The sequence below is a fragment of the Gallus gallus genome, chromosome 1 (genome assembly GCF_016699485.2).
Source record: "Gallus gallus isolate bGalGal1 chromosome 1, bGalGal1.mat.broiler.GRCg7b, whole genome shotgun sequence".
NCBI classification, from domain to species: Eukaryota; Metazoa; Chordata; class Aves; order Galliformes; family Phasianidae; genus Gallus; species Gallus gallus.
Genome location: NC_052532.1, coordinates 111,160,317 through 111,176,137, shown reverse-complemented (window position 1 = coordinate 111,176,137; position 15,821 = coordinate 111,160,317). Strand labels below are relative to the sequence as shown.

At 39.7% G+C, this 15,821-nt stretch overlaps 1 protein-coding gene across 2 annotated transcripts in view; it reads right to left on the bottom strand.

Annotated features, from left to right (window-relative positions):
- EFHC2 (EF-hand domain containing 2) overlaps positions 1–15,821 on the bottom strand; it is a 59,486-nt gene that overhangs the window by 17,015 nt on the left and 26,650 nt on the right. For both annotated transcript variants that reach the window (NM_001037829.3, XM_046940415.1), the window contains 3 exons: positions 8,682–8,847; positions 7,560–7,702; positions 2,994–3,190 (listed from right to left, as the gene is read on the bottom strand). In NM_001037829.3, coding sequence (NP_001032918.3) covers positions 2,994–3,190; positions 7,560–7,702; positions 8,682–8,847 — 506 coding nt within the window. The remainder of the gene's footprint in view (positions 1–2,993; positions 3,191–7,559; positions 7,703–8,681; positions 8,848–15,821) is intronic.

The window sequence follows — 15,821 nt, the reverse complement described above, 5'->3', positions numbered from 1 at the left end:
TGAGCAGCCTGGTATTCTTTACCCAATTTCCCAACTCCTCATGCAATTGCTGACTATCTAGTAGTCACAGCATCAATTTCTTTCACTGTCTTGCTAATTCCCAAGTCAGAGTTTATTATGCTGAATTCAATGGAAGCAAAATCAACCTTCATGTCTGTGCTGCAGAAAAACAGGAATTTGAAACAATTGAGACTGTTCAGAGTTGATGAACCAATTTCTAAGAAGAAACAACAGTGCCTTGCTTGAAAGAATCCTCTTCAAATCTGGATAATAGCAGTCGATGATTGAGCAATACACAAATGTTTCATTTGGAAGCAAGATTACTCTATATACATCTTTCTTTCTCAAATTGGAAAACAAATTAAATGTATTAAAATGTTTTGAAAATTAGATCCTTGAAGTTACTTTCATTACTGGCTACGATCACAGTGAAAAGATTCATTGATTTTTTTTTTTCCCACCCCTTCCTTTAAATAAAATAAATACAGTTCTGAAACTGAAACTCAATGACATTTTCCAAAAGACAAACATTCCATCCAGATTTGTTTCACTAGTTTTCAGGAAAGGTACCTAAGTGTTGTGCTGAAAATAAACCTCTCTCTATAAACAGGGAAAAAGGTTTTCTAATTTTAGAAACAATTGACAAATATTAATCTTAAAAATGTTCCCCCTACTTCTAATCATCTTCTATCTCCTCCCATAACTGCTGAAAGTCTCATGGTTTGAATATACAGTCCCTTCATCAACTGAGGTAAACAAAGTGTATCCTTGCTTCTGGATCTCTCACCAAAGGAGCTGAATAAAGCATCCACCCTTGGAGAATAAACCTTTCTTTTTTCCTACCAGTAAGAAATCTTCACCTTGCAAAGAACATTTTAAAATTCACTTCAAAGTAATACTTTTAGTGCTGTCTCTTCCCATTTAGTAGATTTTATTTTGATGATGTGAAATCATTCAGTCTGGAAAAATAAGATTGCGTTTATTTGTTTCAAGATAATTGATGGAAACAGCAGTTCCAAAGAACATTTACAGCCTAATGATGCATACTGCATTTTGGAGAATAGCTTTGATTTTTATTCTACTACGAGAACAAACAGTCCAGGAGTAAGAAAACACAATGCATATAGCTTTGTACTTTATTGCTTAAAGCATTTAGCAGTCATAACATTTTACATCAACAAGCATTTGCAGACATTCCTCATTTCTCTAGGGAAGGCAGGTGGTGCTAATTCTGCACTGCAAAGAAACCACACCGTTCTGCTATTTTCAATCGAGAAGAACAGCACACGTGGCCCAAAGGACCACAGGGTCAGATTGCATCCATCTCTACCTCAGCAGCAGAAGGATATCTAGGCTGAAACTCTCAGTCCCCAGGACTATGCTAGGGCTATTGACATCTTGAGAGCCTTGCAGGTTCACTCAACTGTGGTGAGCCAGCAGACAAGGAACAACTGAACTCTAAACCAAGAGTCCTTACTCACCCCCACTCAGAAAAGGTCTGGACCGAAAGGCAGAGAACAGTGTCTCGTAGCTTGATAAGCCCTCCTGGATATTCTCCCCAGGCATGCTCTCAACAAGACTAAGCAATGGGCAATTCTAGAAGTTTGCTATAGGCACCGTTCACACTGTGACCCTACCATCACCTATGAAGCATAGACACAACCCCAAGACCTCACAACACTGTCTTGTCCAAAGGGCAATACTCAAGTGATACAAGGCAATACATAGTGATGAAACAACAATCCTGAAAAGGGGTTGGGATGCAGAAATGTCTTGCCTTCCGAGCTCATGCATTGTTAAGATTGGCCAGTTTAGAACTGCTCACAATAGGAATTCCCAAGTAAATCACAGTTGTCTTTTTTTTTTTTTCTCCCAAGTATTTCAGCACAAAGTTCATCTTTTTTTTTTTTTTTCCAACCAGATGAAAATAAAACTCCACAAAACTCACTGTGACTCTTCTTTCTTGTAGTTTTCCACCTCTGTATCCTTTCTTTTTTTGACCTCAGTGACAATTGCTAAAGGACAATTCATTTTTCTTCCTATTGGATATATTTTTGGCTTTGTTAAATGAGGGCTTCTTTACCAGTCATTTGTGTATTGAGTGGTAGCATAAAGTATACATAAACAGAAGCACTCCTGTTCTCTACTAATTACTGCTGTCCCCTCTGAAGGCAACATCAAAAGGTAGTGACACTCAGCACAAACTGTAAGCCCCAAATCCCTACTATGATATGGATTTCTAATATTAAAAGGGATGTATTTGGTGAAACATATGCATGAACACAAATAAATCCAATGAGGCAATAAAATAGCCTCACCAGTCAGATTCTAAACTGGATATGGCCACATCTTGAGTGCTGTGTACAGTTTCAATCTCTACATCTCACAGTTGCCTGGCAAGGGCACACTAAAACCAATGGGGCCCTTATTTGGATGAGACTCTTATTTGGACAGAATTAGGTTTAGAAGAAAGTCTTAGATTTACAACAACACGAGGTGGTACATAAGGGGAAGGGAATCTTCACCAAACCCCAAAACACTAGGACTTGTATTGAATGTAGTAGCAGGTTAGTTTATAACAAATAAAAGTTGCTTATTTCCTTTAACAGGTATTTATTTACACAAAAGACAATGAACATTTTAACTTACTACCACACAAAGCTATGGAAGCAAATAATATCTGTAGGTTCTAAAGGAGTTAGACCAACTCAAGGGTAAGAGGTCCATAAACAGTATCTAGAAGAAATATACGGGGATACTGTATTAAGGGTGGTTTTAAAGTGTAAGCGTGGGTGGTGAAAATGTAGAAGGGGAATGGACAGTAAATAGTCTCCAGGCTTGCACGTTGCCCCTAGCTAGCATCTTCTAAATTTAATTGTAGAAACAGAGCACTGGGCTCTGAACTTTAGTTTAGAAAATTAGGCATAACTTGTTCTGAAAAATATATTATAGGTAAGAGACAGCCAACAGAAAATAACAAGAGCCTGCTTCACCTCATTTGCATGCTTCTCCATATAGTTGATAGTGTACTCATCAGCATCCACCAAAAGAAAGTTGTGGCCATGGAAACAAACTCTGGCTCCAATAAACAGATCCTGAGCCTTGAAGTATTCAGATGGCTCGCTCTTAAAAAGCTCCTGCCCAGGCTTCTTAATGCGACCTTTTTCCAAGAACTTCCCACCAATTATCCCTATAGGAATAAAATTGTAAATAATTAATTGTGACTTTGCTTTGGAGGGAAAAAAATAAACATGAAAACAAAAACCAAAACCACAAAAAGGAACCAAAAAACCCCTTCAGACCAGTTTCTGTTTAAATATTAGTCTTCATCCCTGAGTTTCTTGTCTCAATTTATACTCTTCCCCCTCCCTCTCATTTCCAAAGGAAAGATCTCAGCTAGTGTCCACAGCAACAGTTACATTGTGCATACTCCGCGATATGTCCCATCTGAATGCCTGCCAAACACCTTCGCTTTTTTCTTTTTTCTAAAATGTGAGAGAAATTTGCCTCTTCAGATGGTTCCCATAACCCTGTTGCCAGCCTTGGGACTGACCGTGAGAAATGTAAGATGCGAAATGCAAGATGCAGGCAATTATCCTAGAACTGTGAAAGTGAAAAAAATAAGTAAGTAAATAAATAAAATCTACAACTTGGGATAAAACAGTCCTACTGAGATCACAAAGTCTGTTGCATTGCAATTCTAACTTGTTGTTAAGGGCTCTCTAATATGAAAAAAGCAGGAATGGAGTGATAATCTTCCACATACTGCTCTGCCAATGCAACTTAAGTGTGATCTGTTATCTCCTTTCTGAGCTAGATACGTCACATTATTTCTTTTCACATTATAATGACTGTACTCATGCCACTGGGCATTGCCTATGTTGCTCAAGGGTATGTAAGGTATCACAAGGAATATTTTTCTTTCTATTAATACCCTCTAGTGCACCACAAGATTACATCACATTTATCAATCTTTCTAGCAAACAGTCTGTCACATTTAGTTCCATCAAGGTTTCTGCCTTACAACAATCCTGGAGTGGCTCAGGTTTATTTCCTGTTTATATCTCAGCTTCTAAGCCAAAAGCCAAAAAGCATACTTCAGTAACATTTAATGATGCTTTATATATTAGGTAGTGATGCAAGTTCAATAAAAAGCTGATGAACAGTGTAATAAAATGCCATTTATTGTCGAAATTATAAATGAATGTGAAATACAAACTACTTATTAAACCAGAGTTCAGATCAGATGTCTTACTTAATTGCTTTACTCATACCATTAAAGCAAAAGACAAAAAATGCACTAACATAATGGTCAGGCCTAGTTTAAATTAAAGAAAAAAAATGATTCAAATTAGTAATGTAACTCTAATCTTAACACATTCCTTTTCACCTAGCTATTAAAACAAATATGAAATGTTATGTTATATAATTCTGGCAATATTGGTAATATTCAAACAAAACTAATCACTGTAAGAATGAAATTTTACTCTTGCCTTTGTATTTCCATGTAATTGTGCATCTAGATTGGACACTTACCTCAATAATTCTGTTCATAACTGTTTTTTAAGTGTTATGGGTTAGTACATTTCAAATGGTGTAAAGAAACACAACTAAAGATACTTAATGAGCCTAGAGATTTTATACTGAAACTTGATGAGAAATTTTGATGGAAATCTACAGAAATCAGGCTCAAAGTACAAAATAAACACCACAATCAAAGATCCTCTTCCATTAAGATCAGATCAGGCTTTGTAGGTGTTTGTACAGCTGCTGGCTTGGTCTAGAGCAAAAAAAGGGTTGTGATCTCCTGCACGGGGAGCCAAAGTTTTTATGTTTTGACCCCCATCTCAAGAAGTGCTTCAAGATGTTCAGCCCTGTGCATTTCAAATACAGTTTCACAGTGTTAGTAAATAGTATAAAGTACTTCTCTGCAACCTTCAGGTCACTGAACTTAGAAAAGTAACTTTAATACTTTGGTCTTAGGACTGAAGTTTGAAACATTTTTGTTTGCCAATTTATACTAATTCATGCAAATAAAACAGGAAAATATGCCCTTTGAACCTATGCACAGGGGACATGGTCAAGCTGTTATTCTGGGAACCATTTACCATTTCAACTCCTCCTCTCTCTAAGATGCACTCAGCCTTACTCTACTCACACCCCATTCACTTAAAGAACACTTTTCCTCCTCACACAAGAATGTTGATCTCGCACCCATTTTGCATGCCTTACCCTTTTTCCTTGCATCTCATAACTGACCTCTACAAAACCTTCTCATTCTTAACCTCAAGGAAACCTGGTCTCTTTTCCTTCAGGCATGACTAAAATGAGGGAGGGACAGAGGGAGAGAAGAGAAAGGTAGAAGGAATAAAGAAATAATAATAAACTTGCCTTCTATAGGTTACTGTTGGAATGCAAACTTGTTCATTTATTGTTTCACATTCAGTTTGATTAGCAATATTTAATGGCTGTAAAACTACCACATCTGAAGGAATGTGGGGGGCTGTGTTGTGGTCCCAACAACGCAGCGTCTTACAGCATAAAATCGCACGTGGGACAGAAAGCCTGGGAAGGTTTTTGGAGTGTTTAAACCTCCTGGGAAAGATGACTGAGAAGGAAAGAAAAAGCCATACCTGATGCAGCCTTGTTCTTAATGCCTTCAAGGAGGATTTTCTGGAGTTAAGCATCCTCCAGAAGGGGCCCTGAGCTCTCTGGGGCCACATCTAGTTGGAATAGTGCAAAGGAAAACCAGGCAATGCAGATGATATGGATCAAAGATTCAATCTCTTCCCCAGACTTCATTAGTTTAACAGTTCAGCTATACACTTATCATCCTTTGTGCCTCCAGACATAAGCAAGCCAATCAGACATGTCATTCTCTAGTACAGAACTGAGCTGCTCTTGAGCCTCACAGCAGCATTACATAACAAATGCATGTGTGTACACTTATCTATATAAAAGAAGTTGTATACATTACAAGCCACTGGAGAGCAGAAAGCTAGTAAAGTAATACTCACAAGACACTGCTGCCATAAAGGTGCTGCACTTATGCAGGCCTACCTGAGAAAGAGCATTGAAGCCAAGGTAGGTATTCTCCATATTTTCAAAATATTTCTCAGAAAAATGCTTGTATTCAAGTGGAGGATGGGGTCTCTATTTCTGCATTCATAATACAGTTCGATATACACACAGGTGCCATTAGAAGTTCTTCGCATTGAAAAGGCCCACATCTTCCCTAAGTCATCTAGAGTACCCTACTCAGACGAAAGGCACTCTAAGTGACTTAGTAGCACCACTGCCACAGAAAGAGTTCTCTAGGAGTACAGAAGGATTTAGATATTCACATCTCCATTTTTCATGGATGTGATGTTCATCACAATTCTGACATGAATTAATGTAAAAATTAATTTTCACTGAAGGCTTACAAGAATGAGCAGTCCTCCCTGGGAAAGCCTTTGCTGTAGACAGGTAGCTTTACTACTAAAAGTACCTAGTAGGTCAATATTAAGTGAGATGGTCATCGTTGCAGAGTGTACCTGGGATACTCTATTAAGTAATATGGTATTACTGTAGTAAGCTCTTTGTGTCAAGAAGCTGGTATAGGACAATTCAAACAGTACCAAAAGAGCTAGTCACAAGGTTCTACAAGAGCCTTACAAGATAACTAAGAAAAACTTCTGTACCTATTTTACTCTCTTCTTTGAGACGATATGATCTGACTTCTTTCCCAATGGTTTTCAGAGGCTGACAGCAGGTTTTTTTAAAATAAGTCCTTCAACTGCACCTCTTGAGAGGTACCAGGGTTCTTCAGAAAGTTAACAAATACCATGCCACTGCTACAGATGTTCCATAGTCTTCCCAAAAAACCACTAATCTCTTCAACAGGAATCCACATAGCCAAAGCTCCTCTGCCCTTCTGAGTTACAGAATGACTTCCTGCAGTCCTTCCTGCTACTGTGCCACATGGATACATACACATGCACACACATAGTAGTAGCACAGGGAAACCTTCACTCTTTAGATGTTCAACATGACATGATTAATAATAATGTATATTAAAAGTTGTCACAAATTGTTTTGCCTTCATTAGCTGTTTTGATGCAAAGGATATTATGTAGATATAACACCACCATAACTCCTTGCAAAATGAAGGATTTACTCTTCTATTCTCAGTGTCTTAAAATTTCCTGCCCCCTTTTGCCAGCAATTACAGTTCAATTCCTGTATGTTGTCTACAACAAAAGCAGATGCTTAAAGGCCAGATTTGCAGATTAAAATGTAATAAAAGTTCAAATGCATTAAACTTCCAGTTCCCAAAGGATATTGTGTAGTACTGCCATACAATGAACAGTGTTATTCTGAATGATGAAAATTATAAATTATTATGACATACAGCTATATGACATAACACGGTAGATCTACTGATGTAATTCCCATTGCACTTAAAAAGCTCCATCCCTGCTTCTGCTACTGCTGAGTCTGGCCACAATGTTTACTGTAAACTGAAATCAAATGAGCAGAGTGACTGGGACTGATTGCAAAACACCGCTACATCTTACCTGTGTTTCGCTGTGAATGTTCAAAAACAGAAATAGTATCATCACTCAGGAAGTAACAAATAATGAATTTCCTGTCCTTGTCAATGGGACTATCAGTAACAAGTTTTGCAAGAAAGCGCAGCGTGTTACTTTCAAGACCACATCTAAAAAAGTAAAAAAAAAAAAAAGTGAAAAATTAAAAACAGAGTATGAGAAAAGTCTTAATCACTTAGAGATGCATTCTCCTATGCCTTGTAAAATACATTCATCGTGTTATTTCTGGATCAAGAAGGGAAAGGCCATAAGGCTCCCTGCTTCTCTAAAAAAATCATTTTCAGCTTAAATCAACTCAACCAGCCAGCCTCAGTCAGATAGAAAGGAATTATTTTCAGGGAAAATTACTTCTCTGCCAAAGCTCTGAAATGAATTTGTATTCAAATTTAGTTGTAAATGAAGGCCCAACTTTCTTTCCAGAGTATTTATAGACAGAAAATGTATGTAATGTGTGTATTTGCAAATCAAATTCTGAATGGTAAGACACACTAACATCATTTCCATGAAATCAGGCCTACCAGATGATCTTTCTAGCTTGATATTTGTTAAGCCATTATGTTTTACATGATTTACAGTACCATTATATGCACTACTAAGACTTTTCTAATAGTTTTCTTCTTTTATGTAGGTTTTACAGGTGGTTACTGGTTCTCTAGCATGTCACTTTGCTTTTCACTAAGGTCTCAACAACCATTGTCTGACAAGGTATTTCATAATGGAAAGTAAAGGATTAATGCTTTAATACTGCAGTAGGCAAGCTATGTGAACATTAGCAGACAAAAATGTCAGAAAGTCAAACAGCAAAATAAATCAGTGTTGGACTGCTGAAACATTCAGAATTCCTGACTAGATCCTGGTCTATGACTTCCATCACATTGACACTGAACACAGCAGAAGGGAATGAGGGAGAAGGAAGGGAAGGCCAGAAATTTTGCTGAGTTCAGAGAAAATTGGAGTTCTGTGTCAGTAAACCATCCCCTAAAAGTTGGATGAACTGCATATTTTGCCAAAAAATTACATTCCCATTTAACATCCATTGTCTTCACAATAATAATAATAATAGGTTGTAATTATTTTTCACCAAAATACCTGTCTTTTTCCATGAATTTCTTGAAATCTTTTTGAGGAGGCTTGGGAAGCAAACTCATACAGGAGCACAGAGAATCCTCTTCAGAACCAAATCCAGTATATGGTGGAATAGGTTTTTCTGCTTTTGGAGGTGGTGGAGCTTTATATGGAACTGGGGTGAAATCCTCTATAATAAAGACAGCAAGATTTATTTGTTCTTGTTCTGATGAAGCCACTCTACTAAGGATTTAAAATTTCAGTATGAATACTAATTAGCCTACTTCTCTAACAGAGCAGTAATCAAAGTGAAATAGGATCCCTCCTACAGTTAAAGAGTAAAAAAAAAAGACACCATTGAAGCCAACAGTGAAATTATTGTTTCATCAAGGACAGCAGAATTTTGTCTGTGATCCTAAAATATTTTACAAAAATCATTAAGATACACAGGCAAAAGAAATTACAAATGTAGTTTCAAAGTGGAATGGAACAATAAAACTGTAAGTTAAAATTTCAGTTTTATCCTGTGAGACCACCGGTAATTACCCACTGTTTATCCCAAGGAGAAAATAAATAAAGAATGAATAAAATTGTATGCATTTATATATGTCATACATGAGAAGAATTTTAAGATTTTATGTGCATTTTGGTACATTGAAACCAATAGCTTCAGTCTGTATCTCAACTTCATCCAGAGCTTCAGATGGTTTTTCTCCTTTTTCCCCACTCTCAGGGCTGTGTCTAGCTGGGACATGACACAACTCAGGACTGAGCCTGTGCAGGCTGCCCTGGGCCCCACTGACCTCAGGAGGGAAAGCTTTTCCCAGTATTCACTCTGACCACTCTGGTTTTCATTTATCCCCACTGTCTTGTGCCCTCCTGCCACATACTGGTATACCAGCCTGCTTGGTCTCAGCAGTGGGTAGGTGCAAGTGTCTGTCTGTGCCCAGCAGCCACCTGTTCCCTAGGCTGAGCAATCCTGATCCCCTGGCTCTTTCTCCATGCTGACCATTGCCTTGGCCAGACCGTGTCTTTCCTGTACTGACCAACCCAAATGAGAACACAGTACCTCAACGTGGCCCAAAGTGTGCTGAGCAGAGGGGGGACAGTCATTCCCATTGTTGGTCAGGGAGCTCTTTTCATGCCACTCAGGCTATGGTTGGCCACCACAGCTGTGGCCTCATGCCCAGCTTGCTGCCCACAGCAACTCAAAGGGCCCTTCCTCCCCCAGCATAAGCAAAATGAGAACGTCAAAGCACTTGCTGCAGCCCAGCCAGCTCAGCACAGCCCAAGTGGAGTTGTGCCACCTCCACACCTTGGCTGGCCAGAGACATGTCCCAGGGAATCTAGAGCTGGCCTGGCTATCAAGTGTTGGACAAACACATGAGGCAGACTTGACAGGAAGATGGATCACAATTCACAGCCAATTTACAGGAAGTGAAGAGTTATGCAAGTGACCAGTGTATAAGATTTCACCAAACAAAATAAAGTTTCTCTCTCCAACACTTAACTTCTCTACCCAGAACTGAAGAGAGATGAATCATCTACATTTGTAGCTTATTTTTCAGCACAAATACAGGGCAACGGTAAAACTGTTGTCACCTGGAACATTTTCTGAAGTGGTTTGTTATTAAAATGTTTTAAACAGCAGTATATCAGAAGATCAAAGCAACTTACCCCCTTCAAGTCTAACTTGCCTAACAACAGTATGGAGTTAAAAAATACAGAAAGAATTCAGATGCCAGAGTTCTTCTTTACCTTGAAAATACAACACTATTTCCTTTGGCCTTCATCTCTTACAAGAATATGGTCTAACTGAAAGCACCAGTACCTTTCCCTTCTCTCAAAAAGGGAGGTGTAAAACCATGCCAACATTTTTTCTTCCCCCCCACACAAACTGCGTGCCCTTTCCATAGTTCAGAAATACAAAGGCCAAGCCTCCATGCAAAAGAAAGTCCACTCAGAAGTTTTCAAAGCTACCTTCACAGGCAAAGAGTAAGTATATGTGTCAGCATGCCTCCAAACTATTATTCTCTAAGTACTAGTTGTGATAGAACTGCTTCTCGAGACATTCTCAATGTGCCATGTTATGTAATATAATATATGCAGCTCCTGTTACAATAAATACTACGTAGGTAAACCAACATATATTGACACCAAAAGAAAACCCCCATGCCCAGAGGCATTGGTTCTGTATTCTGAGCCGGTGCATGTTGAGTTACTACGCGACTACCCCTTTAGTTGCCAACAGACGAAGAACTGTTGCTTTCCTAATATACGTTTTAATTCTGCTTTGTGGAGCGGGTGCATAAACCCGAATTCTCAATTAAGATCGTTCCTGCACTCCAACAGTGCCACCTAGTGCGTGTGCGGCAGATGGGACAGAGAGAGCCACGCAATGTCACTCCCTCCTCTGATCGTATGGCATTAAGGCAGCAGTCGCCGCTGAGATCCACAGGCACTACAGCAACTTTAATAAGTTACAATGCAAACAAAAGGCAATGGCTTTCAGCTGTGTATCGGAGTGGAGCCGGTCCTTTATCACATCCTATGTCTCATCACACAGTTGCTGCAGGCGGTACAACTAGCTCTCCTGCACAGTCTGTTAGCTAGGTTCTTCCAACCAGGGTCGTAATATTACTTAAAAACCTTAATATTTTTTGTTATGCACTGTATTCAGCTTCAGTACTACTTTCTTCCTTAAAGGGTAGATGTTTTTAACAATATATTTTAGCAGGGGAAAAAAAAAAAGCCTTCCTCACTGCACAGCTTTACATAACACACTTCCTGCCAAAACAGTTTGGAAAGCCAGGACATTCAGTTGAAATTGTAAGCTCAAAATACAAACTAATGCATTTACATGCAGTTCACAGTATACGCATGTGAACACTGCATAAGGTATCAATCAAGAAATGCTAAAGCATTTCCACTTACATGTATTTTAGCACATTCTGGTGAAAATTAGATTTACAAACTGAAAGGAAAATACACTTAAGAGGAATTAGCATTAGTCCCAGAGAGTATGTTAAATACCTCAGGCTCTGGGCAGCCTGGTCTGGTGGTTGGCAACCCTGCACATAGCAGGGGGGTTGAAACCAGATGATCATTGTGGTCCTTTTCAACCCAGGCCATTCTGTGATCCTATGATCTCGCAACTCAAGCTTGGTGTTATAACTAAGTCCAAAGAGAAATTCGGTCCCTTGTTTCTCATCCTTTCCCCAATGTAAAATGTCTTCCCTTCATTCAGATTCACTAAAGAGAACAACGCAAACAACCAATCTTGTGCCACCTACAGTTTGCATGATTTTAAAGAATTATGCATCCAGATTCTCATCTTTGAACAAGGAAATTCATAAAGAATTTTACATAGAGAAACATCAGTTTGCAAACTAGTTAAAAACTTGCATCTTCAACTCCTAAGCAGCCAGGTAAGTGCACTGAATTAGAAGCCATGCCTGAGTTCCAGACTGTTTTCATCTTTGCTCTACCATGCACCGTTAGGGTAGCAACAGACAATTTGCACTTAGACATAGAACACACTCCTTTCAAAGTTATCACTGTTTCTTAAGAAAAATACTTATGTTCATTCTAGAAAAGGAATCAATGCTTTTTTTCTTCTACTCTGTAACATTTTCAACATGACTTTACAGTAGGTAGTGAGTAAGCTGAAAGTCATGGTCTACAAGTTTCTAGATCCAGAAAGAGTAGTAGAAATATTTTCTTCATGGACAGTTTTGTCTCTCTGTAGTACAACAGTTGATACCCAGCAGGAGATGGGCTGCCATCAGGGTGTTTATTTCACCTGGCATACCAAACATTTGCCACGTGCTAGAAAAGTTTCCTCATTACCTCAGAACTTGAGTGAGATTGGAACAAGCACGGGGAACAGCAAGAAATAAGAACAAATCCAGCCACTTCTTTAGCATACAAACAATTTGAAGATGACAGAGCCTTCTAAGTCAGAGAAAAATTTCTCAAAGATGATCTGTTGCCAAAGGCAGCATTAAGCTTGCTTGAATAAGAATTTGCCTGCTTTCAGTTTCAAAAGACACTGTGAGACCATGATATACATTCTAAGACTACCTTCAGCCCTCAGCTGATGAACTGTAGGAAAACTTTCACACATTAGACATAAAAACATATTTCAAGGAAAAGTCAAGTGATTTATACTCTGGATTAGAGCAATAAGCATACTGAATATCAGTCTATAGCAGGCAGGCAAAAAATTCTACCTTCAGAGGAACAGGACAGACACCTCTGAGCAAGAACAGCCAGGAATAAAAGAGAGAAATCCCACTAGCCTTGGGCAATAGAGGAGTTGGAGTTAACCTGGAGGGATAACGTTGCTAACATGGTGTTCCTTATATGTGAGATCTACATTACATATAGCGGAGACTTGGCTTCTGTGAGAACGTTTCACAGTTTAGGTAAAAGGTACAATAAGAAAGCAATACCACCATCTTCCTAACTTTTATATGCAGCAATTAAAACAAATCCAGTCTTCCCCAAATCAGCTGTGCAGCTAAGACTCGGCAGTGTTTTGATTCCAATAAAATCTCCTTTCAGAGAGTCCTACTTCATGATTATTCCAGCTACCTGAGGAAAAAAGGCATCTGCAAATGCACGTAGTCCTCTCTGTGCATATTTAGATCCCGCTGCTCAGCCTCAACCACATTTAATGGAGAGGTTAGATGCCAGAGAGATTTTGATCTCTGACAAATTCAGTGAAAATTGGGAGCAGGCTTTAATGCCCCTACTGAGGAAAAAGCAAGAAGTCAGCTGTTATCCAACAGCAGATGCCTGGCCAAAAGCACATGGCCAGCCAACCACGCTGCACACTGTTCTGCCCAGGCAGCAGGTCAGAGAGGGAGCCTGAGAAATGAGGGGGTGGGAGGGTGAGGAGAACCAGGACATGAGAGGGATCACGAGGTGCTGCAAAAGGCGTAACAGGCAGGCTTGGGAGGTGCTGGGACATTGAATAAAAATCAGGAGGAAACCAGATTTTACTGGTTTTGTTCCTGAAGGAACAATCTGTTCTTTAAGAAAGGACAATTTATACTGAAATTCATACTTTATACTCAACTCTGTGCTGAGATACTGTATTTAATTAGAAGAACAAGCATCATCTTCCTACCACTGCACATCAGTATCTTTCACATTTCAGCCACCTAAATGTTGCTGTAACACGTGGCGTGGAATATTTTTCTCCTTGTCTGCAGCTTCACTAGCAAACAGAGACAGATAATATCACACTAAGGTTTTTTTTTTTTTTTTCCCCTTGAAACCACAGCATTGTTACATGGCAGTGATGTCATTAGCTTCCTACTGAAGGGCATTAGCTATTGTTTACCCATGGAAAAGCTTTCCTCCACTTTTCACAAATGGTATGAAGAGCAAAGCAGACAGAAACAACATTGGAAATACATCAGATATCATAATCATGCAGTTCCAAGCAAATCTAAACTACCAGTAATTCTCCTAAAGGGCAAATTCCATTGGAAAACAACTGATGTCGAAACTGCAGATTCAAAAATAAATGTCGGCCTCTTTCATGGCTTTGGCAGAAGAGTATAAATACAAAGGGAGCGATGTAAAAACACAATAACAAACAGCTGGATTGATGCACTGAGGTGCTGAGAACTGTGCCTTGATGTAAGAACTCATTGCTCCACTCGCTTACTCTCATTCAACAAAATGGTCTCCCTGGATTCAAGCTATAACTAAACACATTTCAGTGTTTAAATGGATTGGGGCAGAATGCTTGGCACTTTGTGAGACAAAGTCCTTTGAGATTACCTTGTATGTTCACAGAAACAAAATTGATAACACAAAGAATAAAAGATGAGACCTTTCTCCCTCAAAACATAACTGCTTCTAAGCCAAAAAACTACCCCGAGTCTAATCTTAGCCCCTTCTAGCTAAAAAGAGTCATACATACATTTTTTCTAACCTTAGAATCATAGAATCACCAAGGTTGGAAAAGACCTTTAAGATCATCCTCCAATCCAACCATCCACCTATCAACAACATTTCCCACTAAACCAAATCCCTCAGTACAACATCTTAACATTTCTTGAACACCTCCAGGGTTGGTGACTTCACCAAGACCCCAAGCAGCCTGTTCCAGTGCCTGACTGCTCTCTTGGAGAAGTATTTCCTAACGTCCAACCTGAATCTCCCCTGACACAATTTGAGGCCATTCCCTCTCATCCTATCTCTAGTTACATGGGAGAAGAGGCCAACCCCCATCTAATCATTACCACCATTCAGGTAGTTATAGAGAGTGATAAGGTCACCTCTGACCAGGACAGGCCCCAGTACCAATCCCAGGGAACACCACTCGTGATTGGTTGCCAGCTGGATTTAACTCCATTCACCACCACTCTCTGGGCCCAGCCATCCAACCAGCTCTTTACCCAGCAAAGAGTGTATATGTCCAAGCCATAGGCTGCCAGCTAATTCAGGACAATACTGTGGTAGACAGTGTCAAAAGCTTTGCTGAACTCTAGGTAGACTACATCAACAGCCCTTCCCTCCTCTACCAGGCAGGTCACTTGATCATAGAAGGAGATGAGGTTGATCAAGTAGGACCTGCCTTTCACAAACACCTGCTGGCTGGGCCTGATCCCTTGGTTGTCCTGCACCCATGGTGGGATCTCCCTCAAGATGATCTGCTCCATAACCTTTCCCGGCACTGGGATCAGGCTGACGGGCCTGTAGTTCCCCAGATCCTCCTTATGACCCTTCTTGTAGATGGGAGCCACACCGGTAAGCCTGGAATCCTCTGGGACCTCTCCAGTTGTCCAGGAACACTGATAGATGGTGGAAAGCAGCTTGGCTATCATCTCTGCCAGTTGCCTCAGTACCCTTGGATGGATCCCATCCTGCCACATGGATATGTGGCAGTCCAGGTGGAGCAGTAGGTCTCTAATTGTTTTTACCTGAATTGTTGGAGGTTTCTTCTGCTCCCTATCCAAGGCTTCCAGGTCAGGGGGTAGAAGTACCTTGAGGATAACTGGTCTGACTTTTAAAGACAGACATAAGGATGGCATTGGGAAACCTCAGCCTTTCCCTTATCCTCAGTGGTCACATTCCCCACTGCATCCAGTAAAGGACGGCGATTCTCCTTAGCCCCCCTCTTACAGTTAATATATTTGTAAAAGT